Source organism: Mandrillus leucophaeus, unplaced genomic scaffold (assembly GCF_000951045.1).
Source record: "Mandrillus leucophaeus isolate KB7577 unplaced genomic scaffold, Mleu.le_1.0 Scaffold1080, whole genome shotgun sequence".
Lineage (NCBI taxonomy): Eukaryota > Metazoa > Chordata > Mammalia > Primates > Cercopithecidae > Mandrillus > Mandrillus leucophaeus.
In genome coordinates, this window is record NW_012098988.1 from 805,113 (window position 1) to 832,487 (window position 27,375).

Below are 27,375 nucleotides of genomic sequence, written 5' to 3' on the forward strand. Positions count from 1 at the left end.
TCTAGGTACTTTTGGAGGAGTCTTTAGGGTTTTCTAGGTATATGATCACATCATCAGTGAACAGCAACAGTTTGACTTCCTCTTTACTGATTTGGATGTCCGTTATTTATTTCTCTTATCTGATTGCTCTGGCTAGAACTTCTAGTACCGTGTTGAATAGAAGTGGTGAAAGTGGGCAACCTTGTCTTTTTCCAGCTCTCAGGGGAATGCTTTCAACTTTTCCTCATTCAGTATAATGTTGGCTGTGGGTTTGTCATAGATGGTTTTTATTACCTTAAGGTATGTCTCTTCTATGCCGATTTTGCTGAGGGTTTTAATAATAAAGGGATGCTGGATTTTGTCAAATGCTTTTTCTGCATCTATTGAGATGATCATATGAGTTATGTTCTTAATTTTGTTTATGTGATGTATCACATTAATTGCTTGCATGTGTCAAACCATTTCTGCATCACTGGTACAAAACTCACTTGATTGTGGTGGATTATCTTTTTGATATGCTGTTGGATTTGGTTAGCTAGTATTTTGTTGAGGATTTTTGCATCTATGCTCACCATGGATATTGGTCTGTAGCTTTCTTTTTTTTTGTCATGTCCTTTCCTGGTTTGGGTATTAGGATGATACTGGCTCCATAGAATAATTTAAGGAGGATTCCTTCTTTCTTTATCTTTTGGAACCATTTCAATAAGATTGGAAGCAATTCTTCTTTGAATATCTGATTAAATTCAGCTGTGAATCCATCTGGTCCTGGACTTTTTTTGTTGTTGGCAATTTTTTAATTACCATTTTAATAACACTGATTCTCATTGGTCTCTTCGGGGTTTCTATGTCCTCCTGGTTTAATCTAAGAGGGTTATATATGTCCAGGAATTTATCTATCACCTCTAGGTTTTCTAGTTTGTGCGTGTGAACATGTTCATAGTAGCCTTGAATGATGTTTTGCATTTCTGTGGTATCGGTTGTAATATCTCCCATTTCATTTCTAATTGAGCTTATTTAGATCTCTCTTCTTTTCTTGGTTAATCTCACTAACAGTCAATCAATTTCATTTGTCTTTTCAAAGAACCAGCTTTTTGTTTCATTTATCTTTTGTAATTTTTGTTATTGTTTCAATTTCATTGAGTTCTGCTCTGATCTTGGTCATTTCCTTTCTTCTTGTGGGTTTGGGCTTCGTTTGTTCTTGTTTTTCTAGTTCCTTGAAGTGTGACCTTAAATTGTCTATGTGTGCTCTTTCACACTTTTTGATGTAGGTGTTTAATGCTATGATCGTTCCTCTTAGCACTGCTTTTGCTGAATCTCAGAAGTTTTGATAGGTTGGGTCACTATTATTGTTCAGTTCAAAGAATTTTTTAATTTCCATCTTCATTTTCCTGTTGACTCAACAATTATTCAGTAGTAGGTTATTTACTTTCCATGTATATGCATGGTTTTGAGGGTACCTTTTGGAGTTGATTTCCTATTTTATTCCACTGTGGTCTGAGAGAGTACTTGATATAATCTCAGTTTTCTTAAATTTATTGAGAATTGTGTGTTGTGGCCTATCATATGGTCTATCTTGGAGAATGTTTCATGAGCTGAAGAATAGAATGTATATTCTGCAGTTGTTGGGTGGAATGCTATGTAAATATCTGCAAAGTCCATTTGTTCTAGGGTATATTTGAAGTCCATTGTTTCTTTGTTGACTCTCTGCTTTGATGACCTGTCTAGTGCTGCCAGTAGAGTACTGAAGTCCCCACTATTATTGTGTTGTCATCTATTTCATTTCTTAGGTATAGTAGTAATTGTTTTATAAATTTTGGAGCTCCAGTGTTGGGTGCATAAACATTTAGGATTGTGATATTTTCCTGTTGGACTAGTCCTTTTATCATTATGTAATGTCCGTCCTTGTCTTTTTTAACTGTTGTGGCTTTAAAGTCTATTTTGTCTGATAAGAGGATAGCTATTCCTGCTTGGTTTTTGTGCCCATTTGCACGGAATATATTTTTCCACTCCTTTACCTTCAGTTTATGTGAGTACTTATGTGTTAGGTGAATCTCTTGAAGGCATCAGATATTTGATTGGTGAATTCTTATCCATTCTGCCATTCTGTATCTTTTAAATGCAGCATTTAAGCCATTTATGTTTCATGCTATTACTGAGATGTGAGGTACTATTCTATTCAACATTGTTGCCTGAATTCCTTGGGGTTTTTTCCATTGTGTTATTGTTTTATACCCCCTGAGATATTTATGCTATAAGGAGGTTCTAATTTGATGTATTTCAAGGTTTTGTGTCAAGATTTAGAACTCCTTTTAGCAGTTCTTGTAGTGCTGGCTTGGAAGTGGCAAATTCCCTCAGCATTCGTTTGTCTAAAAAACACAGCATTTTTTTCCCTTTCCTTATTTATTATTATTAGTATTATACTTTAAGTTCGGGAGTACATGTGCAAAATGTGCAGGTGTGTTACATAGATACACACATGCCATGGTGATTTGCTGCATTCATCAACCTGTCATCTACATTAGTTATTTCTCCTAATGCTATCCCTCTCCTAAACCCCCCAAATCCCCGACAGGCCCTGCTGTATGCTGTTTCCCTCCCTGTGTCCATGTGTTCTCATTTTTGAACTCCTACTTATGAGTGAGAACACGTAGTGTTTGGTTTTCTGTTCCTGTGTTAGTTTGCTGAGAATGATGGTTTCCAGCTTCATCTATGTCCTTGCAAAGGACATGAACTCACCTTTTTTATGGCTGCATAGTAGTCCATGGTGTCTATGTGCCACATTTTCTTTATCCAGTCTATCATTGATGGGCATTTGGGTTCATTCCAAGTTTTTGCTATTGTGAATAGTACTGCAATAAGCATATGTGTGCATGTGTCTTTATAGTAGAATAATTTATAATCCTTTTGGTATATTCCCAGTATTAGGATTGCTGGGTCAAATGGCATTTCTGGTTCTAGATCCTCAAGGAATCTAACACTGTCTTCCACAATGGTTGAACTAATTTACACTCCCACCAACAGTGTAAAAGCGTTCCTATTTCTCCACATCCTCTCCAGCACCTGTTGTTTCCTGACTTTTTAATGACCACCATTCTAACTGGCATGAGATGGTATCTCATTGTGGTTTTGATTTGGATGTCTCTAATGACCAGTGATGGTGAACTTTTTTTCATGTTTGTTGGCCACATAAATGTCTTCTTTTGAGAAGTGTCTGTTCATATCCTTTGCCCACTTTTTGATGGGGTTGTTTGTTTTCTTCTTGTAAATTTGTTTAAGTTCCTTGTAGGTTCTGGATATTAGCCCTTTGTCAGATGGATAGATTGCAAAAATGTTCTCCCATTCTGTAGGTTGCCTGTTCGTTCTGATGATAGTTTCTTTTGCTGTGCAGAAGCTCTTTAGTTTAATTCGATCTCACTTGTAAATTTGGTGTTTGTTGCCATTGCTTTTGGTGTTTTAGTCATGAAGTCTTTGCCCATGCCTATGTCCTGAATGGTATTGCCTAGGTCTTCTTCTAGAGTTTTCATGGTTTTAGGTCTTATGTTTATGACTTTAATCCATCTTGAGTTAATTTTTGTATAAGGTGTAAGGAAGGGGTCCAGTTTCAGTTTTCTGCATATGGCTAGCCAGTTTTCCCAACACCATCTATTAAATGGGGAATCCTTTCCTCCTTGCTTATTTTTGTCAAGTTTGTCAAAGATCAGATGGTTGTAGATGTGTGGCATTATTTCTGATGCCTCTATTCTTTTCCATTGGTCTATATAACTGTTTTGGTACCAGTATCATGCTGTTTTGGTTACTGTAGTCTTATAGTATAGTTTGAAGTCAGGTAGTGTGATGCCTCCAGCTTTGTTCTTTTTGCTTAGGATTGTCTTGGCTATACGGGCTCTTTTTTGGTTCCAAATGAAATTTAAATTAGCTTTTTTCTAATTCTGTGAACAGTCATTGGTAGCTCGATGTGGATAGCACTAAATCTAGAAATTACTTTGGGCAGTATAGCCATTTTCACGATATTGATTCTTCCTATGCATGAGCATGGCATGTTTTTCCATTTGTTTGTGACCTCTCTTACTTCCTTGAGTGGTGGTTTGTAGTTCTCCTTGAAGAGGTCCTTTACATCCCTAGTAAGTTGTACTCCTAGGTATTTTATTCTTTTTGTAGCCATTGTGAATGAGAGTTCACTCATGATTTGGCTCTCTTTTTGTCTATTATTGGTGTATAGAAATGCTTGTGATTTTTGCACATTGATTTTGTATCCTGAGACTTTGCTGAAGTTGCATATCAGCTTAAGGAGATTTTGGGTTGAGATGATGGGGTTTTCTAAATATACAATCATGTCATCTGAAAACAGAGACAATCTGACTTCCTCTCTTCCTATTCAAATACTCTTTATTTCTTTCTCTTGCCTGATTGCCCTGGCCAGAACTTCCAATACTATGTTGAAAAGGAGTGGTGAGAGAGGGCGTCCTTGTCTCGTGCTGGTTTTCAAAGGGAATGCTTCCAGCTTTTGCCCATTCAGTATGATATTGGCTGCAGGTTTGTCATAAATAGCTCTTATTACTTTGAGATACGTTCCATCAATACCTAATTTATTGAGAGCTTTTAGCATGAATAGGTGTTGAATTTGATCAAAGGCCTTTTCTACATCTATTGAGATAATCATGTGGTTTTTGCCATTGGTTCTGTTTATGTGATGGTTTACATTTATTGATATGCATATGTTGAACCTGTCTTGCATCCCAGGGATGAAGCCAACTTGATCGTGGTGGATAAGCTTTTTGATGTGCTGCTGGATTTGGTTTGGCAGTATTTTATTGAGGATTTTTGCATCGATGCTCATTAGGGATATTGGCCTGAAATTTTATTTTATTTTTTCTGTTGTGTCTCTGCCAGGTTTTGGTATCAGGAGGATGCTGGCCTCATAAAATGAATTAGGGAGGAGTTCCTCTTTTTCTATTGTTTGGAATAGTTTCAGAAGGAATAGTACTAGGTCCTCTTTGTACCTCTGGTAGAATTAGGCTGTGAATCCTGGGCTTCTTTTGATTGGTAGGCTATTAATTACTGCCTCAATTTCAGAACTTGTTATTGGTCTATTCAGGGATACAACTTCTTGCTGGTTTAGTCTTGGGAGGGCGTATGTGTCTAGGAATTTATCCATTTCTTCTAGATTTTCTAGTTTATTTGCATAGAGGTGTTTTTAGTATCCTCTGATGGTAGTTTTTATTTCTGTGGGATCAGTAGTGATATTCCCCTTTATCATTTTTTTATTGTGTCTATTTGATTCTTCTCTATTTCTTCTTTATTAGTCTGGCTGGATCTTTTCAAAAAACCAGCTCTTGGATTCATTCATTTTTTTTTAACAGTTTTTCGTGTCTCTATCTCCTTCAGTTCTCCTCTGATCTTAGTTATTGCTTGTCTACTGCTAGCTTTTGAATTTGTTTGCTCTTGCTTCTCTAGCTATTTTAATTGTAATGTTAGGGTATCAATTTTAGATCTTTTCTGTTTTCTCCTGTGGGCATTTAGTGCTATAAATTTCCCTCTAAACACTGCTTTAGCTGTGTCTCAGAGATTCTGGTATGTTGTGTCTTTGTTCTCATTGGTTTCAAAGAACTATTTATTTCTGCCTTAATTTCGTTATTGACCCAGTAGTCATTCAGGGGCAGGTTGTTCAGTTTCCATTTAGTTGTGTGGTTTTGAGTGAGTGATTTCCATTCTTTTGCATTTGCTAAGGAGTGTTTTACCTCCAATTATGTGGTCAATTTTAGAATAAGTGCTATGTGGTGCTGAGAAGAATGTATATTCTCTTGATTTGGGGTGGAGAATTCTGTAGCTGTCTATTAGGTCTGCTTGGTCCAGAGCCGAGTTCAAGTCTTGAATATCCTTGTTAATTTTCAAGACAGTATCTTTCCTTCACTTATGAAGATTAGTTTTGCTGGATATAAAATTCTTGGCTGATAATTGTTTTGTTTAAGGAGGCTAAAGATAGGACTCCCATCCCTTCTAGCATGTAGGATTTCTGCTGACAAATCTGCTGTTTATCTGATAGGTTTTCCTGTATAGGTTACCTGATGCTTTTGCCTCATAGCTCTCTTAAGTACCTAGGTGATGAAATGTTTTTGTGATGAACTTCCAGGGTGTTCTTTTAGCTTCTTGTATTTGAATGTCTAGATCTCTAGCAAGGCCAGGGAAACTTTTCTTGATTATTCCCTCAAATAAGTTTTCCAAACTTCTGTATTTCTCTTCTTCCTCAGGAACAGCAATTATTCTTAGGCTCCATCGCTTAACATAATCACAAACTTCTTGGGGCCTTTGGTCATTTTTCATTTATTATTTTTTTCTTTTTTCAGATTCAAAGCCTTGTTCAAAGACAATTCAAAAGCCTTTGTCTTCAAGCTCTGAAGTTCTCTCTTTGACTTGTTTAATTCTATTTTTGAAAGTTTCCAGTGTATTTTGCATTTCTCTAAGTGTGTCTTTCATTTCTATAAGTTGTGATTGTTTTTTATTTATGTTACCTATATCTCTGGAGATTTTTCATCCATATTCTGTATTATTTTTTAATTTCTTTAAGTTGGTTTTCACCTTATTCTGGCACCTCCTTAAATAGCTTAATAATTGACCTTCTGAATTCTTTTTCTGGCAATTCAGAGATTTTTTCTAGGTTTGAATCCATTGCTCATGAGCTAGTGTGATCTTCCGGGGGTGTTAAAGAATCTTGCTTTGTCGTATTACCAGAATTATTTTTTCTGGTTTCTTCTCATTTGAGTAGACTATATCTATCAAATAAAAGATATGGGGTTCAAGAGCTGCTATTCAGATTATTTTGTCCCGCAGGTTGATCCCTTGATGTGGTGCTCTCCCCCTTCCCTTAGGGATGGGGCTTCCTGAGATTCAGACTGCAGTAGATGTCATTGTTCCTCTGGGTCTAGCTACCCAGCAGCGCTACTGAGCTTTGGGCCAGTACTGAAGAGAGTCTGCAAGGAGTCCTGTCATGCGATCCATCTTTAAGTCTCTCAGCTGTGGATGCCAGCACCTGCTCCCGTGGTGGTAGCAGGGGACTGAAGTAGACTTTTTGAGGGTCCATGGTTGTAGTTTTTAGTGTGCTGATTTTCTTGAATGTTGGTTGTGCTAGCAGTGAAGTTGTCACCCGGGCAGACACAGCACCTATGGTTAGCCAGTATGTTTCAGTGGTGGAATTAGCTGTTGTTTTCTCCTTTCTTGGAGCAGGGTTTTTCTTTTATGAGTTGCTATAATGGCTTGAGTTTGTTGGCCTCCAGCCAGGAGACTTTCAAGACAGCATCAGCTATAGTAGTATAGGGGAGATACAAGCTTGCTGTGGTGTCACTTGGAAAAGTATTTGGATTTCTCAAGCGATGGGCTGGGCCATAGAGCTCTCGAATGATTTTATCCTTTTTCTTTGGCTATCAGAGTGGGTAGAGAAAGACCATCAGGTCGGGACAGGGTTAGGGGAGTCTGAGCTCAGACTCTCCTTCGGTTGGGCTTGCTGCAGCTGCTGTGGGTGATGGGGGTGTGGTTCTCAGGCCAATGGAGCTATGTTCCCGGGGCATAATGGCTGCCTCTGTTGCATCATACGGGTTCCCTGGGAAGTGGGGGAAAGCTGGCAATGACAAGCCTCGCTCGTCTCCTATGCAGCCAGCAAGGCCAGTCTCAATCCCACCATGCCCCGCCAATAGCACCTAGTTTATATCCAGGCAGCCAATGAACAGTGCTGCGATCTTGCCTCAGGCTACATGCTTTCTAGCTGAGAAAGCAAACAGGGCTTTCAGGTCCCACCCCTCCTTGCCTATCACAGCTTCTGTGCTGCTGTCTGCACTTCCCATTCCCTCCACCCCGGATTCTGCCCAGGAAAATTAGCACTTGGTCAAAATTATTACAAAGTTCAGCTGAAAGCTTTCTTCTACCTGCGGTCCTTCCCCAATTCCACTGGCAGCCCTACCCAATGACTTCTGTGAGAAAACGTCAGAAATGGCTTCCCTGGGAACCAGGAATACCTACAGGGCTTTTTCTATACTTCTTCTACTTTTGTATTTTGCTCAGCTCTCTAAATTCTTTTCAGCTCTAGGTAAGGTTAAATCCTTCTTCCATGATCTGGGTTTTCAGGTGCCCCAGTGAGGATGTGAGGATGTGTGTTAGGAGGCGAACTTTCCCCACTCACACTTTGGGCACTCACAGTTTCTCAGCTGTTTCACAAAGCGTGCATCAGCAAGCCACTTCTTTCAAAAGGTCTGTGGGCTCTTTCAGTTTTCCTCGTATGCCTGTGCTAGTTCTTGGAGTTCTTGGACTCACTATGTGAGTCTCCACATGCTGTTCTGTTCATCCGAGAGGGAGCTGCAAGTTAGTCCCGCCTCCTGTCTGCCATTTTTTCAAAAAACAAAAACTAATTTGTAGAAATTGTTAATGTTGCTAACACTTTCTTTTTACATTTTAATTATTGACGTATTACCTAAATCCTAATATGCCATTTCCTGTCATCCAGGATGAATTGTCAACTGTCTGAGTATCCAAAGTTTGGTGACTAGAGAATATTTATTTTATACATTCATCTCTGGGGACACCATTTATCTGCCTTCTACAGATCATGCCCCTTCAGATCATATTAGTCTCCAATTCCTACACATTTCCAGCTCAGGAAAAGTGCTCTAAAGTTGGCACTGCTAATTTGCACAAGTCTGCTTTATCAGCAAGTCTATTTCAACACATAATTTTATTTTATTTTTTATTTATTTATCTGGAAACAGAGTCTCACTCTGTTGCCCAGGCTGGAGTGCAATGGTGTGATCTTGGCTCACTGCAACCTCTGCCTCCTGGGTTCAAATTATCCTGCCTCAGCCTCCCAAGTAGCTGGGATTACAGGTGCCTGCCACCACACCAAACTAGTTTTTGTATTTTTAGGAGAGACAGGGTTTCACCATTTTGGTCAAGCCATTCTCAAACTCCTGACTTCAAGTGATCTGCCTGCCTTGGCCTCCCAAAGTGTTGGCATTACAGGCGTGAGCCACCGTGCCCAGCTAACACATAATTTTAAATGTTGGGTCATAAGTGATGCTGATTAAACATTTGAGAAGTAGAATGTAATAGCTATAGCCCATTCAACTCTAGAGTCATACTAACTGTTGAAATATTAAATTTTCATTTAATGTAACTCTCTGATTATAATTATAATATATTAAGATGGGACTCTATTAAGATTATGTACAGGAGAAGAAAAAAGTTATATGCAATACTAGGAAATTATTTCTATAACAGAGCAAATAAAAGACCTTATTTTACCTTCTGATGTGTCAGTCTTGTATGTCTTTCAAAGATTTAAAACTGATATTATGATGAATTATTTCTATCAATTTGAAATCTCATAAATGTGTTATTTAAATAAAATTAAAAATAATAAAATTTTAACTATTTGAAAATATAATTTTCTACTTCTTTTTCAAAGGGGATAGCCTTGCTGGTGGGCTGGACTTATTCCTTTCTTCAAAAGATACGCATTAAATTATAGCAAGAAAAAATGTATGCAGTGATACAAAAACAACAAAAATATACAATAAATTAACTACCTGTATTCAAAAGATATCTCACATGCATATACATAATGCATGTATTCATAACTTTGTTCCATTTTCTGTAGCTCTTGAGTCACAAGTAGAAAAGGTTATATTTTCCTACAAACATTTATATTGTCCTGATACTATCAAAATGTATTCATCCTCCTTGGGCCTTGGTAGTTAATGAATAACCCACTTTCAAAACTTCAGAAAACTGAATTTTAAAGATAATTTTTAAAATAATTGTAAAAACTTTAAGAGTCTATAATGACAATTTGTTTTTTAATTTTTCTTAAAGAAACATTTACTAATTATTCATTCTATTAAACATTACACATACAGCCTGCAACTTATACCTGAGTCTTTCCATGTTGGCTCTGCCTAACCAAGGACTTTGTAGTTTCCTAGGCATTAGCAAAGATCAGACATTTTTATTTCTTCAAAATTTATCTTAGGCTAAGCTTCTGGTTTCTGCTGCTCTTTTGCTGTCTATACTTCTTACAGTGCTAAGTTGGATAAGTTCAGAGTATTATATGGTACAAATATTTTTCCACATGGCGTCTTCTCACCTTCCCTGGAGATAACATATAAATGGCAACTCCAGTTTTCACCTAAGACTGATGTAAAGCATCACCCCTTTCTTATTATGCTATCTGACTATTTCCCTGTTTACTGTTTTTCCATTAATCAATTCAGAAGACTTTTTCTTTCATTTTTATTTTTTCCATATGTGCAAGATCTATCCCTTTATTCAGCCAACCCACTTCTGAGGTTTGCAACATGTGAAGCATTAAGGTAGTGGTGCTGAGTCAAAACAAAAATTAAATAAGACCTAGTGCCAACTTGAAAGAGTAAAACTTGTACTCAAGAAGCTAAAATGTTTTAGACTAACCCATATGAAACCTTTTTGTTAACCAAAAATTTAAAAATGGTATAATACTGGCACCTTAATGGCACGTCAAAATATATTTTTTCACAAATAATTCCAATATGAGGCATGATCATCAAACTTTTCTTAAACATAGAATCTCATTAAAATATCTTTGAGATATTCCATAAGCAGATTGGCCCTCAGCCCTTGCTGACAGTTTCAGCAGATGCTTCATGCAGACTTTGAGTTCTGCCTCACATCTCTCTCTAGAGGGGCCTCAATCAAGTGGGGGCCATACCAGAAATGAAAAATATATTCTCCTTCTCATGCCAAATCCATCTCTCTCAAAACTAATTGTCAGTGATTGGATTTCAAGAGCAATAAGATGTTAGATAGAGTTTAGTGTGTAGATGTTTAATAGGGAATGCTCTTGGAGTCAATTCTTATGGAAAGGATGAAAAAAAAGGATTTGGTAGCAAGAGAAATTCAATACAATAGACACTTGACAGCCTGAATCAACCCCACAGGAGTCCCGTACATAGAAGGGCTTCATAGATCTCATGGGAAAACAAGCAAACTTTTTTTTTAAAAAAAAAAAAAAAGGAAAGAAAAATACTTTGAGAAAAAGAGACAAGTCAGACAATAAAATAAAATTTCCAAAAGTAATCATATCACAAATTAAAATTTATAGCATTCAAAATACAAGAATAGAAGCTATATAAAAGTGAAACTTAATATTACAAATTTTGAAATTTTAAATTATAAAAGCAAATTTTTTTTAAAAAATTAAGAATTAGAAGACAAAGCTTGGAGATAGACCAAAATGGTGAAATAAGACTTTCCACTGTTTGTCTCCTAGCAGAAACATCTATTAGAACAACTATCCATGCATGAAAATACCTTCACAAGAACTAAGGAAACCAGGTTGAAGGTTACAGAACATGGGCATAAAACAGAAATAAGAGAGATTAAAGAGAGTAAAAAGGACAATTTCATATGACTCACGTCACACCCTCCCAACACATACCTATGCCTGCATAGCACAGCTGTGAGAGAGGTAGACTCTACTTGGGGAGAGGAGACTCCAATAATCACCCTAATTTATCATGGACCCAAGTGCCTGGCCATCCCCTATGACCTGAGACTCCTACACAGCACACAAGAACTTAGCCTCCAGGCTAGTCTCATTTACTTATTGCCTCTCATTCCAAAGCCTCAGACCTACCCCAGAACCAGGCCAGCCCTTGCAGACCCAGATGAGACCACACCCACAGTCCACAAATTCAGGCTCATCCCTGTGCCATGCCCCCATTTGTAGTCCCACACTTCAAGCTGACATCCATGTCAGGCTGGACCTTGCAACCTCAGGCTCCAGGTAAGCATGCAAGGACCCAGGTATGAGGCCAACCCTGCAGCCCTAAACTGTAGTCCCACTACATCAAAAGGCCAGCTCCTGCGGCCCCAGGCTTCAAGCCAACCCCAGTTACAGACCTGTTTGCAAAACCCATGACTCCAGCCCAGCCTCCTACAAACCCAGGTTCCATGCCCAACCCAGTTCCAGGATAACACCTGCAGCTCCATGGACCAAGCTGGCATCCAGAGCCCCAGGACACAGAACAATGCAACATCCAGGCAAAACTCTGTAGCCCAACAATGTAGGCAATTCCCCCATGGATCCAAGATCCTGACCAATCCCAGTGAACACTAGCTCCAGGCCAACCTGTCAAGAACTCCAACAGTAAGTCCACCCACCCATGAACTCCACCAAATGGCCTAACAAGAATCTCTAGACTGGTTGACTGCTGAAGGGCATCTCCTGCTAAAACCAGTCTGTGAACACTGAAATAGGTGCCTACTTCTTCAAATGTACAAACACTAATACATAGCCACAAGGAACATGAACAATCAGGGAAATGAGACACCAACCAAGGAACAAAATAAAGCACCAATAACTGGACCCTAAAGAAATGGATACTTATGAACTGCCTAAAAAGAATGAAAATAATAATCTCAAAGAAGCTTAGTAAGATGCAAGAGAACACAGATAAACAAATAAATGTAATAATGAAATCAATAAATAAAATTAAAAACTTAAAGAAATAGAAACCATTAAAAAGAACCAAATAGGAATTCTGGAGCTTTAGATGACTTCATGAAAAATTCCGTAAAGAGTTCAACAGCAGACTCAATAAAGTAAAACATGAATTAGTGAGCTTGAAGAAAACTCACTGGAGATCAGCCAGTCAGAGAAACAGAGGGCAAAAAGAATGAAAAAGAAGGAATAAAGTCTATAAAAATTATGGGACATCATTAAGTGAATGAATATATACATTGTGGAAGATCCAGAAGTGTCAGCAAAATAGAATGAGACAGAAAGCTTATTTAGAAAAATAATGATGAAAAAATTCTCAAATCTGAAGAAGGGAATAAACATCCAAATCCATGAATCCCAAAGAACCCTAAATACGTTAAGTATATGGAAATCTGCACTAAGACACATTATATTAAAATGCTCAAAATATCAAAGACAAACCTAAAATTTTGATGGCAGCAAGAGAAAAGCAATTTGTTATGTGCAAAAGAAGCCCAGTTAGACTAACAGTAGATTTATCAGCGGTATTATTTCAGGCCAGAAGAGAGTGAGTGATACATTGAAAGTGCTGAAAGGATAAAACCACCAACAAAGAATACTATACTCAGCAAGATGTCCTTCAGAAATAAAGAGGAGATAATAACTTTTTCAGACAAAAAAAAAAAAAAAAAAAAAAGCCTAAGTGCTACAAGGAGTTTTTCAAGTTGAAACAAATGAATGCTACCTAACAACATGAAAATATATGAACATGTAAAGCTCACTGTGAAGGTAAGAATATAATCAAATCTGGAATACTCTCATTCTGTAAAGGTGATACACAAATCACATTTAACTCTAGTATGAAGTTAAAAGATAAAAGGATAAATATAACTATAGCTACTATAATTTAGGTTTGGATACACGAAATATAAAATAATTAAATTGTAACATTAACAACGTAAATTGTGAGGGGAGTAGTAAATACAATATATAGTTTTCATATGCAGTCAAAGCTAAGTTGTGATCAGCTTAAACTCATCAGATATAAGATATTTTATGTACACCTCATGGTAAGTGCAGACACACACACCCACAACAACAACAACAACTGCAGCCCTGCAGCAGATACACAAAAGATAAAGAGAAGAAATTAAAGCATACCACTACAAAAAATCATTAAATTACAAAGGAAGATGATATAATTAGAAGACAACTAAAAAATTGTAGTAGTAAGTCCTTACCTATCAATAAGTACTTAATTATTGACCTTAAAGAGAGCAAGAATGGCTATACTTCTATCAGACGAATTAGACTTTAAGTCAAAAACTGATATAAAACACAAAGAAGGTCATTATATAATGATAAAGAAGCTACTTCAACAAAATGATGTAACAATTAGAAATATGTATACACCAATCTTGACACACTTAAATATACATAATGCAAATCTAACAGAACTGAATGAAGAAATAGATAGCAATATAATAATAGTGAGGGACTTCAATACCCCACTTTCAACAATGGACAGATAATTAACACAAAAAATCAATAAAGAAACAGTAGACATTAACAACACTATAGACTACAGGAACCTGGCAGACATGTACAGAATATTTCAACCAACAGCAGCAGTATACTTGAGCGGTATTATTTTTCTTCAAGTGCACATGAAACATTTTCCAAGATAGATTATATATTAGGCCACCAAACAAGTCTTTAAAAATTCAAGAAGATTGAAATAATATCAAGTGTCTTTTCCAACAACAATGGTATGCATCCAGAAAACAATAACACGAAGAAAATTGGAAAATCCGCACAAACACGTAGAAATTAAATTATACACTCCTAAGCATCCAATAGGACAAAGAGAAAATCAAAAGAGAAATAAAAACATATCTGGAGACAAATGAAAATGGAAACTACATACCTAAACATATTGGATGCAGCAAAAGCAGTTCTAAGAGAGAAGTTCATAGCAATAAATGCTAATATTAACAAAGAAGAAAGATCTCAAATAAAAATCATAAGTTTACATCTCAAGGAACTAGAACAAAATAACAGATATCAGATCATCAATAAATAAAAAACTACGAAAATAATATTATATATTAATGAAACTGAGTTGTTTTGAAAAGATAAATCAAGAAACCTTTAGCTAGACTAAGAAAAATAAAAAGACAACTCACAAAACTAAAATTATAAAGAGGAGACATTACAACTGGTATCATGAAAATACAAAGCATCAAAAGAGACTGTTATAAATGATTATACATATATAAACCAATTGGTTAACCTAGAAGAAATGGATATATAATTCTTAGTAGCATACCACTTACCAAGCCTGAATCATAAAGAAATAATCTCAACAGATAAATAACAAGTAAAAAGATTGAATCAGTAATCAAAAAACTTACAAAGAAAAGAAGTCCACAAATTGATAGCTTCATTGGTGAGTTCTAGGAAAAAATTTAAAGAACGATTAATGCTAATTTTTTTCAAACTCTTCAAGACAATTAAAGAGAGGGAAATATTCCAAACATGGTTTATGAGCCCAGCATTATACTAGTAAAAGCAAGATTGAGACATAGGGAGAGAAAATTACAAGGCTACTCTCCCAGATGAACACAGACACAAAAGTCCTCCACAAAATAATAGCAAACTGAACACCACAACACATCGAAAGGGTCACACACCATGATTAAGTGTGATTTTCCCCTGGGAGGCGAGGATGATTGACATACTAATCAACAAATATGACATGCCACATTAACAGAATGACAGAGTTAAAAAAAAATTATCTCAATATATGCAGAAAAGCATTTGACAAAATTCAACATACTTTCATATTATAAAAACTCTCAGCAGATTAGGTATAGATGAATGTACCTAAAAATAATAAAAGCCACATAGAACAAACCCAGAGGTAACATCATACTCAGCATGAAAAACTAAAAGCTTTTTCTGAACGATAAAAAACAAGACAAGAATGTTCATCCTCACTACCTGCATGCAAAATAGAACTGGAAGTCCTAGCCAGAGATATCAGGCAAGAAAACCAATAAAATGTATTTATATTGGAAAGGAAGAAGTAAAATTTTCTGTATTTGAAGGTGACATAGTCTTAAGTATTGAAAACCTTAATGACTCCACCAAAAAACTGTTAGAACTAATAATTTATTCCATAAGTTTACAGGATACAAAATCAACATACAAAAATTACTATTTCTGTATAATAATGACAACAAAGTATCTGAAAAAGAAACCAAGAAAATAATCTCATTCAAAATAACATTAAACAAAAATAGAATACTTAAGAATAACTTTAACCAATGAGGCAAAAAATCTGTAACTGAAAGTTATTAAACATTGATAAAAGAAATTGAAGACACAAATAAAACAAAAGGCATCCCATGTTTGTGTACTGGAAGAATTAATATTGTGAAAATGTCCATACAAGTCAAAGCTATCTGCAGATTCAATGAAATATTAGAATTTTAATAACATTTTTCACAGAAATAGAAAGCATTGTTAAATTACAATGGAACCATAAAAAACTTCAAATGACAGAAGCAGTCTAAAGCAAAAAAAATCAAAACTGGCCCCATTTCAAAATTTACTACAAATCAAAACAGGATAGTACTGACATTCCATACATAAACCAGTAGAATAGCATAGAAAGCCCAGAAATAAATCCATGCATTTAAGGTCAATTGGTTTTTAATGAAATTGCAAAGAACATACAATGCGGAAAGGACAGTCTTCTCTATTAAATGTGTTGGGAAACGTAAATACCCACATGAAGAAAAATAAAGGTAAACCATTATTTCACACTTTATTCAAAAAACAACTCAAAATGTAATTACTTAAACGTAGAACGTGAAACCATAAAGTTATTAGGAGAAAATATAGGAAAAAGGTTCTTGACATTGGTCTAGATAATAATTTTTTGGATATAACCTTTAACTCACAGACAACAAAAGCAAGAATAGACAGATGGGACTTCATTAAACTAAAATGCTACTGCACAGCAAAGGAAGCATTCATACAATTAAGAGACAACCCACAAAATGGGAGAAAATATTAGCAAACCACACATCTGATAAGGGATTAATATCCAAAATACAAAAGGAACCTAAATAACTCAATAGTAAGAAAACAGCGTGATTTTACAAGTGAACAAAGGACCTGAATAGACATTTCTTGAAGGAATGAATAATGGATATATAAACAATTGCTCAACATCACTATCATCAGATACATGCAAATTAAAACCAAAAGACAGGACCTTCCATCTATCGGAGTGACTATCATCGAAGAGACAGAAGATAGCAAGTGTTGGTGAGGATATGGAGAAAATGGAATCCTTGCACACTGTTAATGGTAATTAAAATTAATACAGCCATTGTAAAAAACAAAGAGGCAAATCTAAACAATTAAAAATAGAACTTCCATATTAACCAGCAATCTCATTACTGGGTATATATTCAAAGGAAATGAAATCAAGATGTCAAAAAAGTCTACACTCCTATGACCATGTAGCATTATCTATAATAGCCAAGATATGGAATCAACCTGTTTTCATCAACAAATTAATTAATAAGGAAAACATCATAAATATACCCAGTGGAATACTATTGTGCTTAAAACAGAAGAAAATTCTGTCATTTGCAACAACATGGACCAAACTGGAGGACATTAGGTTACGGGAAAAATTCAGACACAGAAAGACCAGTACCATATGATCTGATTATATGTGCAATCTAAAATAGTCATAGAGCAGAGTACAGCAGAGGGGTTATGAATGGTTGGATAGTAAAGTGGGTAGATGTTGATCAAATGATTCAAACTTTTAGTTAGACTGCAGGAATTAGTTCAGGAGATTTGTTGTACAATATGGTGATTATAGTTAAAACAATGTATTGATTTCTTGAAAATATTTGAGTATAAATTTTGAAAGTTATCACCCATACAAAAATAATAAGTGTATAGGCAATACATGTTAACGAGCCTGATTTAGCCATTCCACAATATATACATATATTAACCCATCATGTTGTACACCATAAACATATGCAATTTTTATGAGCCAATTAGAAATAAATTTAAAAAAATACAGTAAGGCCAGAGCTCCTGAAATAAAATACTATCACTAACCAAAGAAAAAAAATATGGAGAATGTGTTAATTTCCAGCCTCTGCTCAAACAAGCAATCTCCCCTCCAAGGCAACCAATCCTGGCTCAATTGACAATTCCTCCATGAAGCCTTTGCTGACTGCTCCAGTATGAATATTTTCTTCCCACTAAGGATTTTATATTCAGATTGATGATAAGGATAAGTGGTATAAACTCAAATGAACGAAAATCAAAATATGGCCCTTAAAGTTCGTTTATTAATCAATTTTTGGCTTACTCTCCAGGTCTCAAAGGATATGCCTAATTAATCCAATTTAGTATGTGTGGAATGTTCAGAAGATTAAGTCTCTTAGGCTATACTTTGATGTCAATGCCAAATAAATCCTCTTAGAATTATTTTGAATAGCTGGGTCATTCTCTACAAGGACATAAATATTAACATTGATCTCATTGTACATATAGTCTCCTAAATGATCAAAAAGATAGTTTAATTGCTGCATCTAATTTAAAAACTAATACCAGGCAACCAGATGGTCTCTATAAAACTCTTATCAGGAAAATCAAGGTGAGAATTTAACACTTATTATTACTAAAAAAATTGATATCCTGAAACATTTTTTCTTTGAGTTACTTATGGTTTTCTTTTTCCTTATATTTCTAATTTTTCAATTTTTTAAGATTCTTATATTCTTTTTCTAAATCTAAAGTCTATTGTGTAAACTCTAGACAATTTACTATAATTCATTTATATCACTTATGAATTCAAGAGGAGCCTACATTGATCCAAAAATAAATAAGAGCACACTTTTGTAGTAATAACAGAATACATTAGGGAAGATGTTTAAACTTCTTTAAATATTGAGGTAACCTCTACAATGAAATAGTGTTGAAAATGTATTGTGCATTCCCTATGTATTAAAAAAACATATGAAAAAGGACTATAATTTCAAACCAATCTTTTTAAACCCCCGATATAATTTTAGGGAGTGTTCTTGTTTCTCTTTTGATTCTTAGAGAAATCAAATACCAATATAAACCATATATCTGTTTAATTTACTATAATCAACTGAGAAAACTGAAGGAAATCTTATGTTATGTGACTTTAAACTGGCAAGGGTAACTACTTAAGGAAAAGTATTCAAATTATATTTATATACATTTCAAAGTTCATTTTAAAATATTGTTTCTAAAGATATCATCCCCCAAATAATCTGATATTTAAAAGTCAGCAATATTTTCAGGAAACTAAAATAGAAGAGGTCTTTCTACGTCTCTCCAAAACATTTTCTCTGTTCCTGAAATTTGGAGTGTACTTGTGATCACTTACTATCCAGAAAATTATCAATCTGTAAATGTCTAGAACAGTCTCAACTACCTTTTAAAGAAAGTAACATAAAACAGGCATTCATTATCAGTGCATGCATACATGTTTCCAAAAGTAACTATAATAAATGAAGGTAGATTGAAATAAAACATGCCCCAACAGATTAGAACTCCATGTTTAAGGACCTACCTAAGGGGTTAGTAACGGAAGTTTTAAAAATATCCTCAAATTTTAACAAATGTGATCTAGAATCTATTCCAAATAGAATCTAGGAATACAATAAAATCGTAATGTGCAAAAGAGCAAAAGTTGACACTAAGGTGATACTGCTTTTATAGGTAAAGGATCATAAGAATGCATTACCACAAGATGTGAACATAACCCTGAATGTTTTGAGATACATGCAAGACTGTCAGCAAATAATTATTGTAACTACCAATGTCATTGTCATGAGAATGAAGCAGGCACTTGTTCAGTAAGTGCATTGTGATGTTCTCCACTGTAGATTTCTAAAGTGCAGAAAACATTAGTTGAATCCCCAGTGATTTTTATGGATTTATTGAAGTATAAAACATAGCAGTTCTAAGGGTACTTAATTTTATATACTTAATAAAGATTGTTTCTTGAATATGAGGAATAGTTATTATAGAAAACTTAAAATAGAGAAAAATATAAACAGGAAAAAATGACCAATAATTTTTATACATAGCAAAAACTAGTAAAAACATTTTGATGTGCTTCTGTACTACCTTCTGTTACATTTACATGTAGATATTTATTTGGTAATTCAGGTTATACTGCATGTAAAACCTTTTATTTTGCTTTTATTCAATATTTTGTGTCTGTTTTATTGTAATAAATATTCTAGCAAAACACCATTTAAAATATTTGACAGTATACATTTATATGGATGATTCACATTTATTTAATCATACTGGTTAACTAAATGGTTACCATTTCGGTGTTTAAATTTTTCACTATTATGAATGAGATTACAATGAACATCATTATATGTACATATTTTCTGAAGTTTTAGTTATTTCTTTTTGACAGATTTATTTTTACTGGTTAAAAGGTATGGTTAAAAGGTATGAACCTTAAAAGTTTTTTAATCTATTACCAAATTATTTTCTAATGATTACACCAATTTATACATTTACTAGGAATGCAATTAGGTTGCCATTTTACTGTTTCCTAGATAACACTCAATATTGTCAGGTTTTTTTTAAATCTTATTTTCATCTTGTGGAAGATGCTCTCCTTCTTTTAAGCCAAAGAGACCTCAATAATTGTGGCATATTATAAATTGGTGCCTTATTTCTCCACCGTTTTTTTCAGAGAAGTCAGGAATGGCTGAAGAAAATCATACCATGAAAAATGAGTTTATCCTCACGGGGTTTACAGATCACCCAGCGCTGAAGACTCTGCTGTTTGTGGTGTTCTTTGCCATCTATCTGATCACCATGGTGGGGAATATTGGTATGATGGCACTGATATTTACACACCGTCGACTTCACAGGCCAATGTACATCTTTCTGGGAAACCTGGCTCTTGTGGATTCTTGCTGTGCCTGTGCCATTACCCCCAAAATGTTAGAGAACTTCTTTTCTGAGGACAAAAGGATTTCCCTCTATGAATGTACAGTACAGTTTTATTTTCTCTGCACTGTGGAAACTGCAGACTGCTTTCTTCTGGTGGCAATGGCCTATGACCGCTATGTGGCTATATGCAGCCCACTGCAGTACCACATCATGATGTCCAAGAAACTCTGCATTCAGATGACCACAGGGGCCTTCATAGCTGGAAACCTGCATTCCATGATTCATGCAGGGCTCGTATTTAGGTTAGTTTTCTGTGGATCGAATCACATCAACCACTTTTACTGTGACATTCTTCCCTTGTATAGACTCTTCTGTGTTGACCCTTTCATCAATGAACTGGTTCTATTCATCTTCTCAGGTTCAATTCAAGTCTTTACCATAGGTAGTGTCTTCATATCTTATCTCTATATTCTTCTTACTATTTTCAGAATGAAATCCAAAGAGGGAAGGGCCAAAGCCTTTTCTACCTGTGCATCCCACTTTTCATCAGTTTCATTATTCTATGGATCTATTTTTTTCATATACATTAGACCGAATTTGCTTGAAGAAGGAGGTAATGATATACCAGCTGCCATTTTATTTACAATAGTAGTTCCCTTACTAAATCCTTTCATTTATAGCCTGAGAAACAAGGAAGTAATAAGTGTCTTAAGAAAAATTCTGCTGAAAAGAAAATCTCAAGGAAGTGTGAACAAATGACATCTATCCTAGCTTAATGGTTTAACGCTCAAAAACCTTCTAAATAAAATTACACAGAGGAAGTGTACTAATTGTATACAAAATATTAAAACATGTCAAAATGCAATCAAATTAAGCAGAAATATGTGACAGGGAAAATTCATGGAAAGGAGTGAATTGTGCTAAATCTTTACTCAGAATTTACAAGCACATCCAGACATTGAATTCATTCAAGCAGCAATGTAGAATGCCACCATGCCTATAGACTGTGTTAGTAACAATTACGATGAACACCCAAAACAACAGCAAAACTACAAGTTACAAATGTAGAAGGCTATTCCATTTACAAAGTGGGCTTTGATAACCAGCCCATTCCAATAGCTTACAACATGAGCATTACAGTTAAGTGTTTAAGATCATGTGAACAGTCAACCAATGAAATTACTTACATCCATGAGCAACAAAAATGGCAAGTGGATTTTGAGGAAGAAAATGTAATTGTGTGTGGAGGACATTATTGTAGTTAGAATGGGATAGTCAGGAAATTATTGTGCCCAATAAAAGTGAATATTGTATTTCCAAATTGAAGTTGTTGTTAAAATGATTTAATCATTTAAATAATTAAAATCAGAATGTCTAATTTCAAGATAGGTTTCATTAAGTTTTATTTACTCCAAAATCTGCATGCATAAAGATACCATATCATAAAGTTCTAGACAAACAGTTCAAGCTTCATATAGATCTGAAGAGTCTTCATTGTCAGTGAGTTAGGCTAAACTTCTCTGTGCCCCCTCCTGAGAGGTGAGGAAGGGGTTAAACAATGAAGACACAATCTTTTGGTATATTATATATAGACATGTCAAAAAGTATGATTGTTGAACTGTGGGCAGGGCTTATCTCAAATACTTTCTTTTATTCCTTCACCATTGCAAAACTTAAAGTTGTTTAATATGGATAGAACCTAATAATCTTATGTGACATCATAAAGAAATACTTTCCAATTATTCACTCTACATATGTTTATTGAGATTCTGCTATGTGCGAGCACTGTGCTAGATGCTAAGACATATTAATGACCAAGACACCACTCTTTTCATCTTCTTAAATAATGGAACATTGCCATTATTTTAATTACTAACTTCTGGAACAAGGAGGACCCATAACAGGTAACAGAAAAATTCTCCCTTCCACCTCCTCTCTTGATGCTCTGTGGTCACATCTAAATTTTCAGAAGGCAATTGTCAGGTTGCGGTGGGTCTCATCACTGCATCACATGGAAAATCAGCATGCTGAGTCTATATAGAAAAAGGAGCAGAAAACAGATATATTTTCTAGATATAATTCCCTAAACCATGAATGCAAAACTATAAAAATATAGTGTATATTTGTAACCTCCAAGAAAACCTATCCTAGTTCATTCCAGTTATACTCAGACATTTCAGTATTTCCTTGCCTGTTTCAAATTTAAAACCCATCAATTGAGTTTTTGCTTAATTCACTTCCATCAGCATCACCAAATGGATTTGAATACTTACTATGTGTCCATCCTGTGCTAAGCTGTATATACACATTATTACCTCATTTAACCCTCATAAATCCTGTGAGAGAACTACAATTATTATCCCATGTGACAGGTGAGAATATGAAGGGCAGTATTCAACCATACTGTCACTTGTTCAATGACCCACAGGAGTCTGCATGACCTGAACCGCAGGCTGCCTAACTACAAAAACTACATTCTCAATTATTACGTAAGAAATCACAAAAGGTCACCCAGATAGTGCACAGAATTATGTATCCCACGCAATGCAGAACAGCATAGTGTTCTTTGGAAAATTAATTCTAAGAGATTTAAAAATCAGGAGAATATTTATTAAAATTTTTTATAAAAGCAAAATTTGACTTTTCTTGAAAAACTGGCAACAATTCTTATGTCATCTCCCTGGCCCCTCTGAACATTTAAATGTATAACTTTGCATTAAAAACTACTGCCTCTCATCATACTTCATTATTTCAGTGCTTACTTACAGTAAAAATATTTACCAAGTTGTAGTTGTGAATTATAAAATATGCTGATTTGAACAATTTCTCAATGTTTCAGCTTACCTTTTATAGTGAAAAGATTTAAAAAAAGAAATGACCAAAAAGTTCCAGAAGGGATCATTTATTAATTCATTTGCAGTCACATGTAGTGGGTCAAGAAAAAGCAAAAATAACAATAAATAAATAAGCTAAATACAGAATTTATCGGGCACCTAATAAAACGGTGGTGTGTTTTTGGGGTGTGTATTTCTGCTAGATGCCTTTTCACTATGCATTAAGTATGCAATGTAGGATTCAACTAGTACCAGGAGGAAAGATGGGAAATTTTGACCTGTTTGTTATACACCAGAGGATAAAAATTGGGAAGAAATACTCAACCTACAAGAAATATAAATAGGTTTAACCAGAAAAAGCTTTACATTTTAAATGCCTGCATTGACTTCTTCCCTGGTTTCCTGAGTCCAGCTAGGTCAATTTTATAGTAAGAGGCCCCGACTTCCATCTTCTCAGAGATTGCATCTGTTGGTTACATCGTCCATGAGTGGAAAATTTACAGTTCAAAGAAAAAATAATGGTTTGGAGATCATATTCACTGGGGAAGAAATGAAGATGAAAAGAAGGATGCTGTTCTTTTTAAGTTCTGAGGGTGGAAGTAGATTTCAGGGCGATTTCAGGAAAGTAGATTTGTCTTTTCCTCTGGGCAATAATCAGATTTCTTCCCAAATCCCTACAACCTCTTTCCTCTTCTCCTACTTGGGCTTCCTTGTTTGCACGCATGCGTGTCCAGGAATGGCTGTGTGCTTGGACTCAGCTCCAGCTGGAAGCATGCTCTCCTTTGTTACTGTTGGAGAAATTCAACAGTACAAAAATACAGTTGATGACTTGAAAGCGCTGCACCTTCAAGCCATAGATGCAGCCCTTTTGTCAAGTCATCAACTGCACTTTTGTACTGAGGTTAACAAAAAAAGAGATAAAATATTAAACGTTCCTTTAAACTTTAAGAAAACTTTAAAGAAAAATATAAGCCAAATACATTATTTTAAAAAAGAAAATCTTATACAGTAAACAGTTAACTGTTGAGCTGTACATTCTTTATAAAAAAATTATTCAGTTTTACTGAGCAGGAGATATAGGTATGAACTTGATAGAAATATGGTAGAACAATAATCAATATAATTCATTTTAAGTAAATACATTTTACTAAATATGTTTATTGACCAACCCTTTTATTAACTATAAACTTGCTATTTTATTTGGTTTGAATTAGCTTCATCTCTGCATTATAATTTTATGTTTTGTTTATGTTGATGAATCAACATCAATCCCAGGGAACAGAGAGAATAGATACCAGTTAGTCCTGTTTGAGGTGTTAACAATAAAGGTAGCTCCATTTTCATAAAGGAAAGAAAGCCAAATACTAATGTAGGACAGCATGTATTATCAAATCAGTGTGATAACTTTGCAGAAATGAGTCATATACTGATATGACTTACAGGTCTATTTTGTTTGACGCTCCCTTTAGAAGTTCAGGATAAAATAATACTTATGAAATGAAGGAAAACTGACTGAGATAAAAGTCACAAAATTTCTACTGGGAGAATAACTTACTGGAGATTGTTTTAAACATGACTTTATACAGAGATATGTATCTATGTGGAACTAGTTCTTCATAAAACCAGAGAATTAATGTGAGAAAAGTAAACAACAGCCTTTTGGCTATGATGCCCTGATGGGCATGTTAGGACATTCTAACCTGAATGCAGGTGTTGGAGCTTACTGGTATACCATTTAAGATGGGTAGTCAGGGGTTGGGAGGAGACATGTTTTGAATGTTTCCAATCAATCTGAATATAGACTAAATGAGTTACTCTGGGATACCACAAGTGGGGATAACAGGGCAGGGAAAATTTATTTACTCATGCCTGGAAGGCAAATATGTATAGACTAACCCAATGTGTAGGTCAAGTAATGTAATATGAGGGGCACCTAAACTATTCTAGTCAAAATACTTCTCCAACTCTATAGCAAGTACATATTCCACTATTAGAATATTAAATTGAGGCAAACATGATGGATAGATTTTATCTTTCCTGCCACATGAGTAAGAGGACGATTGATTGGACTCAGAAATGAAATGTGTTATGCTTCCATATTTTTAAAAAATTATTTATTTTTAAAACAAATGTGGTGGCACATATTCCATGTTATTTGTGAGGGGAGGGGTGCAGTCTGTGTCTCAGGATCTATTAAATGCATGACACCAGCTGAAGCATTCAAACACTATATTAAGAAAGAAAGGCAAACAGGTAAAAAGCATGAAAGGCAGGACCCAGAGCAAGATGGCTGAATAGGAACAGCTCCAGTCTCCAGCTCCCAGGGTGAGAGACACAGAAGAGAGGTGATTTCTGCATTTTCAACTGAGGTACCGGGTTCATCTCACTGGGGAGTGTCGGACAATTGGTGCTTGTCAGCTGGTGCAGCCCGACCAGCGAGAGCTGAAGCAGGGCGAGGCATCGCCTCACCTGGGAAGCACAAGGGGGAAGGGAATCCCTTTTCCTAGCCAGGGGAACTGAGACACACAACACCTGCAAAATCGGGTAACTCCCACCTTAATACTGAGCTTTACCAAGGGTCTTAGCAAATGGTACACCAGGAGATTGTATCCCACACCTGGCCGGGAGGGTCCCACACCCACTGAGCCTCCCTCATTGCTAGCACAGCAGTCTGAGATCTAACTGCAAGGAAGCAGCAAACCTGGGGGAGGGGCACCTGCCATTGCTGAGGCTTAAGTAGGTAAACAAAGCCACCAGGAAGCTCGAACTGGGTGGAGCCCACAGCAGCTCAAGGAGGCCTGCCTGTTTCTGTAGACTACACCTCTGGGGACAGGGCGCAGCTAAACAAAAAGCAGCAGAAACCTCTGTAGATGCAAATGACCCTGTCTGACAGCTTTGAAGAGAGCAGTGGATCTCCCAACATGGAGGTTGAGATCTGAGAATGGACAGACTGCCTACTCAAGTGGGTCCCTGACCCCTGAGTATCCTAACTAGGAGACATCCCCCACTAGGTGCAGACTGACACCCCACACCTCACACGGCAGGGTACACCCCTGAGAGGAAGCTTCCAGAGCAAGAATCAGACAGGAACCCTTGCTGTTCAGCAATATTCTATCTTCTGCAGCCTCCGCTGCTGATATCCAGGCAAACAGGGTCTGGAGTGGACCTCAAGCAATCTCCAACAGACCTACAGCTGAGGGTCCTGACAGTTAGAAGGAAAACTAACAAACAGAAAGGACACCCACACCAAAACTCCATCAGTACATCACCATCATCAAAGACCAAAGGCAGATAAAACCACAAAGATGGGGAAAAAGCAGGGCAGAAAAGCTGGAAATTCGAAAAATAAGAGTGCATCTCCCCCTCCAAAGGAACGCAGCTCATCGCCAACAACGGATCAAAGCTGGAAGGAGAATGACTTTGACGAGTTGAGAGAAGAAGGCTTCAGTCCATCCAACTTCTCAGACCTAAAGGAGGAATTACGTACCCAGTGCAAAGAAACTAAAAATCTTGAAAAAAGAATGGAAGAATAGATAACTAGAATAATCAATGCAGAGAAGGTCATAAACAAACTGACAGAGATGAAAACCATGACACGAGAAATACGTGGCAAATGCACAAGCTTCAGTAACCGACTTGATCAACTGGAAGAAAGAGTATCAGCGATTGAGGATCAAATGAATGAAATGAAGTGAGAAGAGAAGTCTAAAGAAAAAAGAGGAAAAAGAAATGAACAAAGCCTTCAAGAAGTATGGGATTATGTGAAAAGACCAAATCTATGTCTAATTGGGGTGCCTGAAAGTGAGGCGGAAAATGGAACCAAGTTGGAAAACACTCTTCAGGATATCATCCAGGAGAACTTCCTCAACTTAGTAAGGCAGGCCAACATTCAAATTCAGGAAATAAAGGGAATGCCACAAAGATCCTCCTCGAGAAGAGCAACTCCAAGACACATAATTGTCAGATTCACCAAAGTTGAAATGAAGGAAAAAATGTTAAAAACAACCAGAGAGAAAGGTCAGGTTACCCACAAAGGGAAGCCCATCAGACTAACAGCAGATCTCT

The 27,375-nt window shown here is 35.9% G+C and overlaps 2 protein-coding genes across 2 annotated transcripts in view; one reads left to right on the forward strand and one right to left on the reverse strand.

Moving 5' to 3' along the window:
- The first annotated feature begins 20,213 nt into the window (after positions 1-20,213).
- On the forward strand, positions 20,214-21,261 carry LOC105544494 (olfactory receptor 5K2). The gene has a single exon (XM_011987062.1). It carries the CDS (start codon positions 20,285-20,287, stop codon positions 21,233-21,235), a length of 951 nt encoding a protein of 316 aa, XP_011842452.1. The 5' UTR covers positions 20,214-20,284; the 3' UTR covers positions 21,236-21,261.
- Positions 21,262-23,362: 2,101 nt separating this feature from the next.
- Positions 23,363-27,375, reverse strand: part of CLDND1 (claudin domain containing 1) — a 28,835-nt gene continuing 24,822 nt past the window's right edge. Inside the window, exon 6 of the mRNA XM_011987038.1 lies at positions 23,363-24,098. Coding sequence (XP_011842428.1) covers positions 24,007-24,098 — 92 coding nt within the window. The 3' untranslated portion in view covers positions 23,363-24,006. The remainder of the gene's footprint in view (positions 24,099-27,375) is intronic.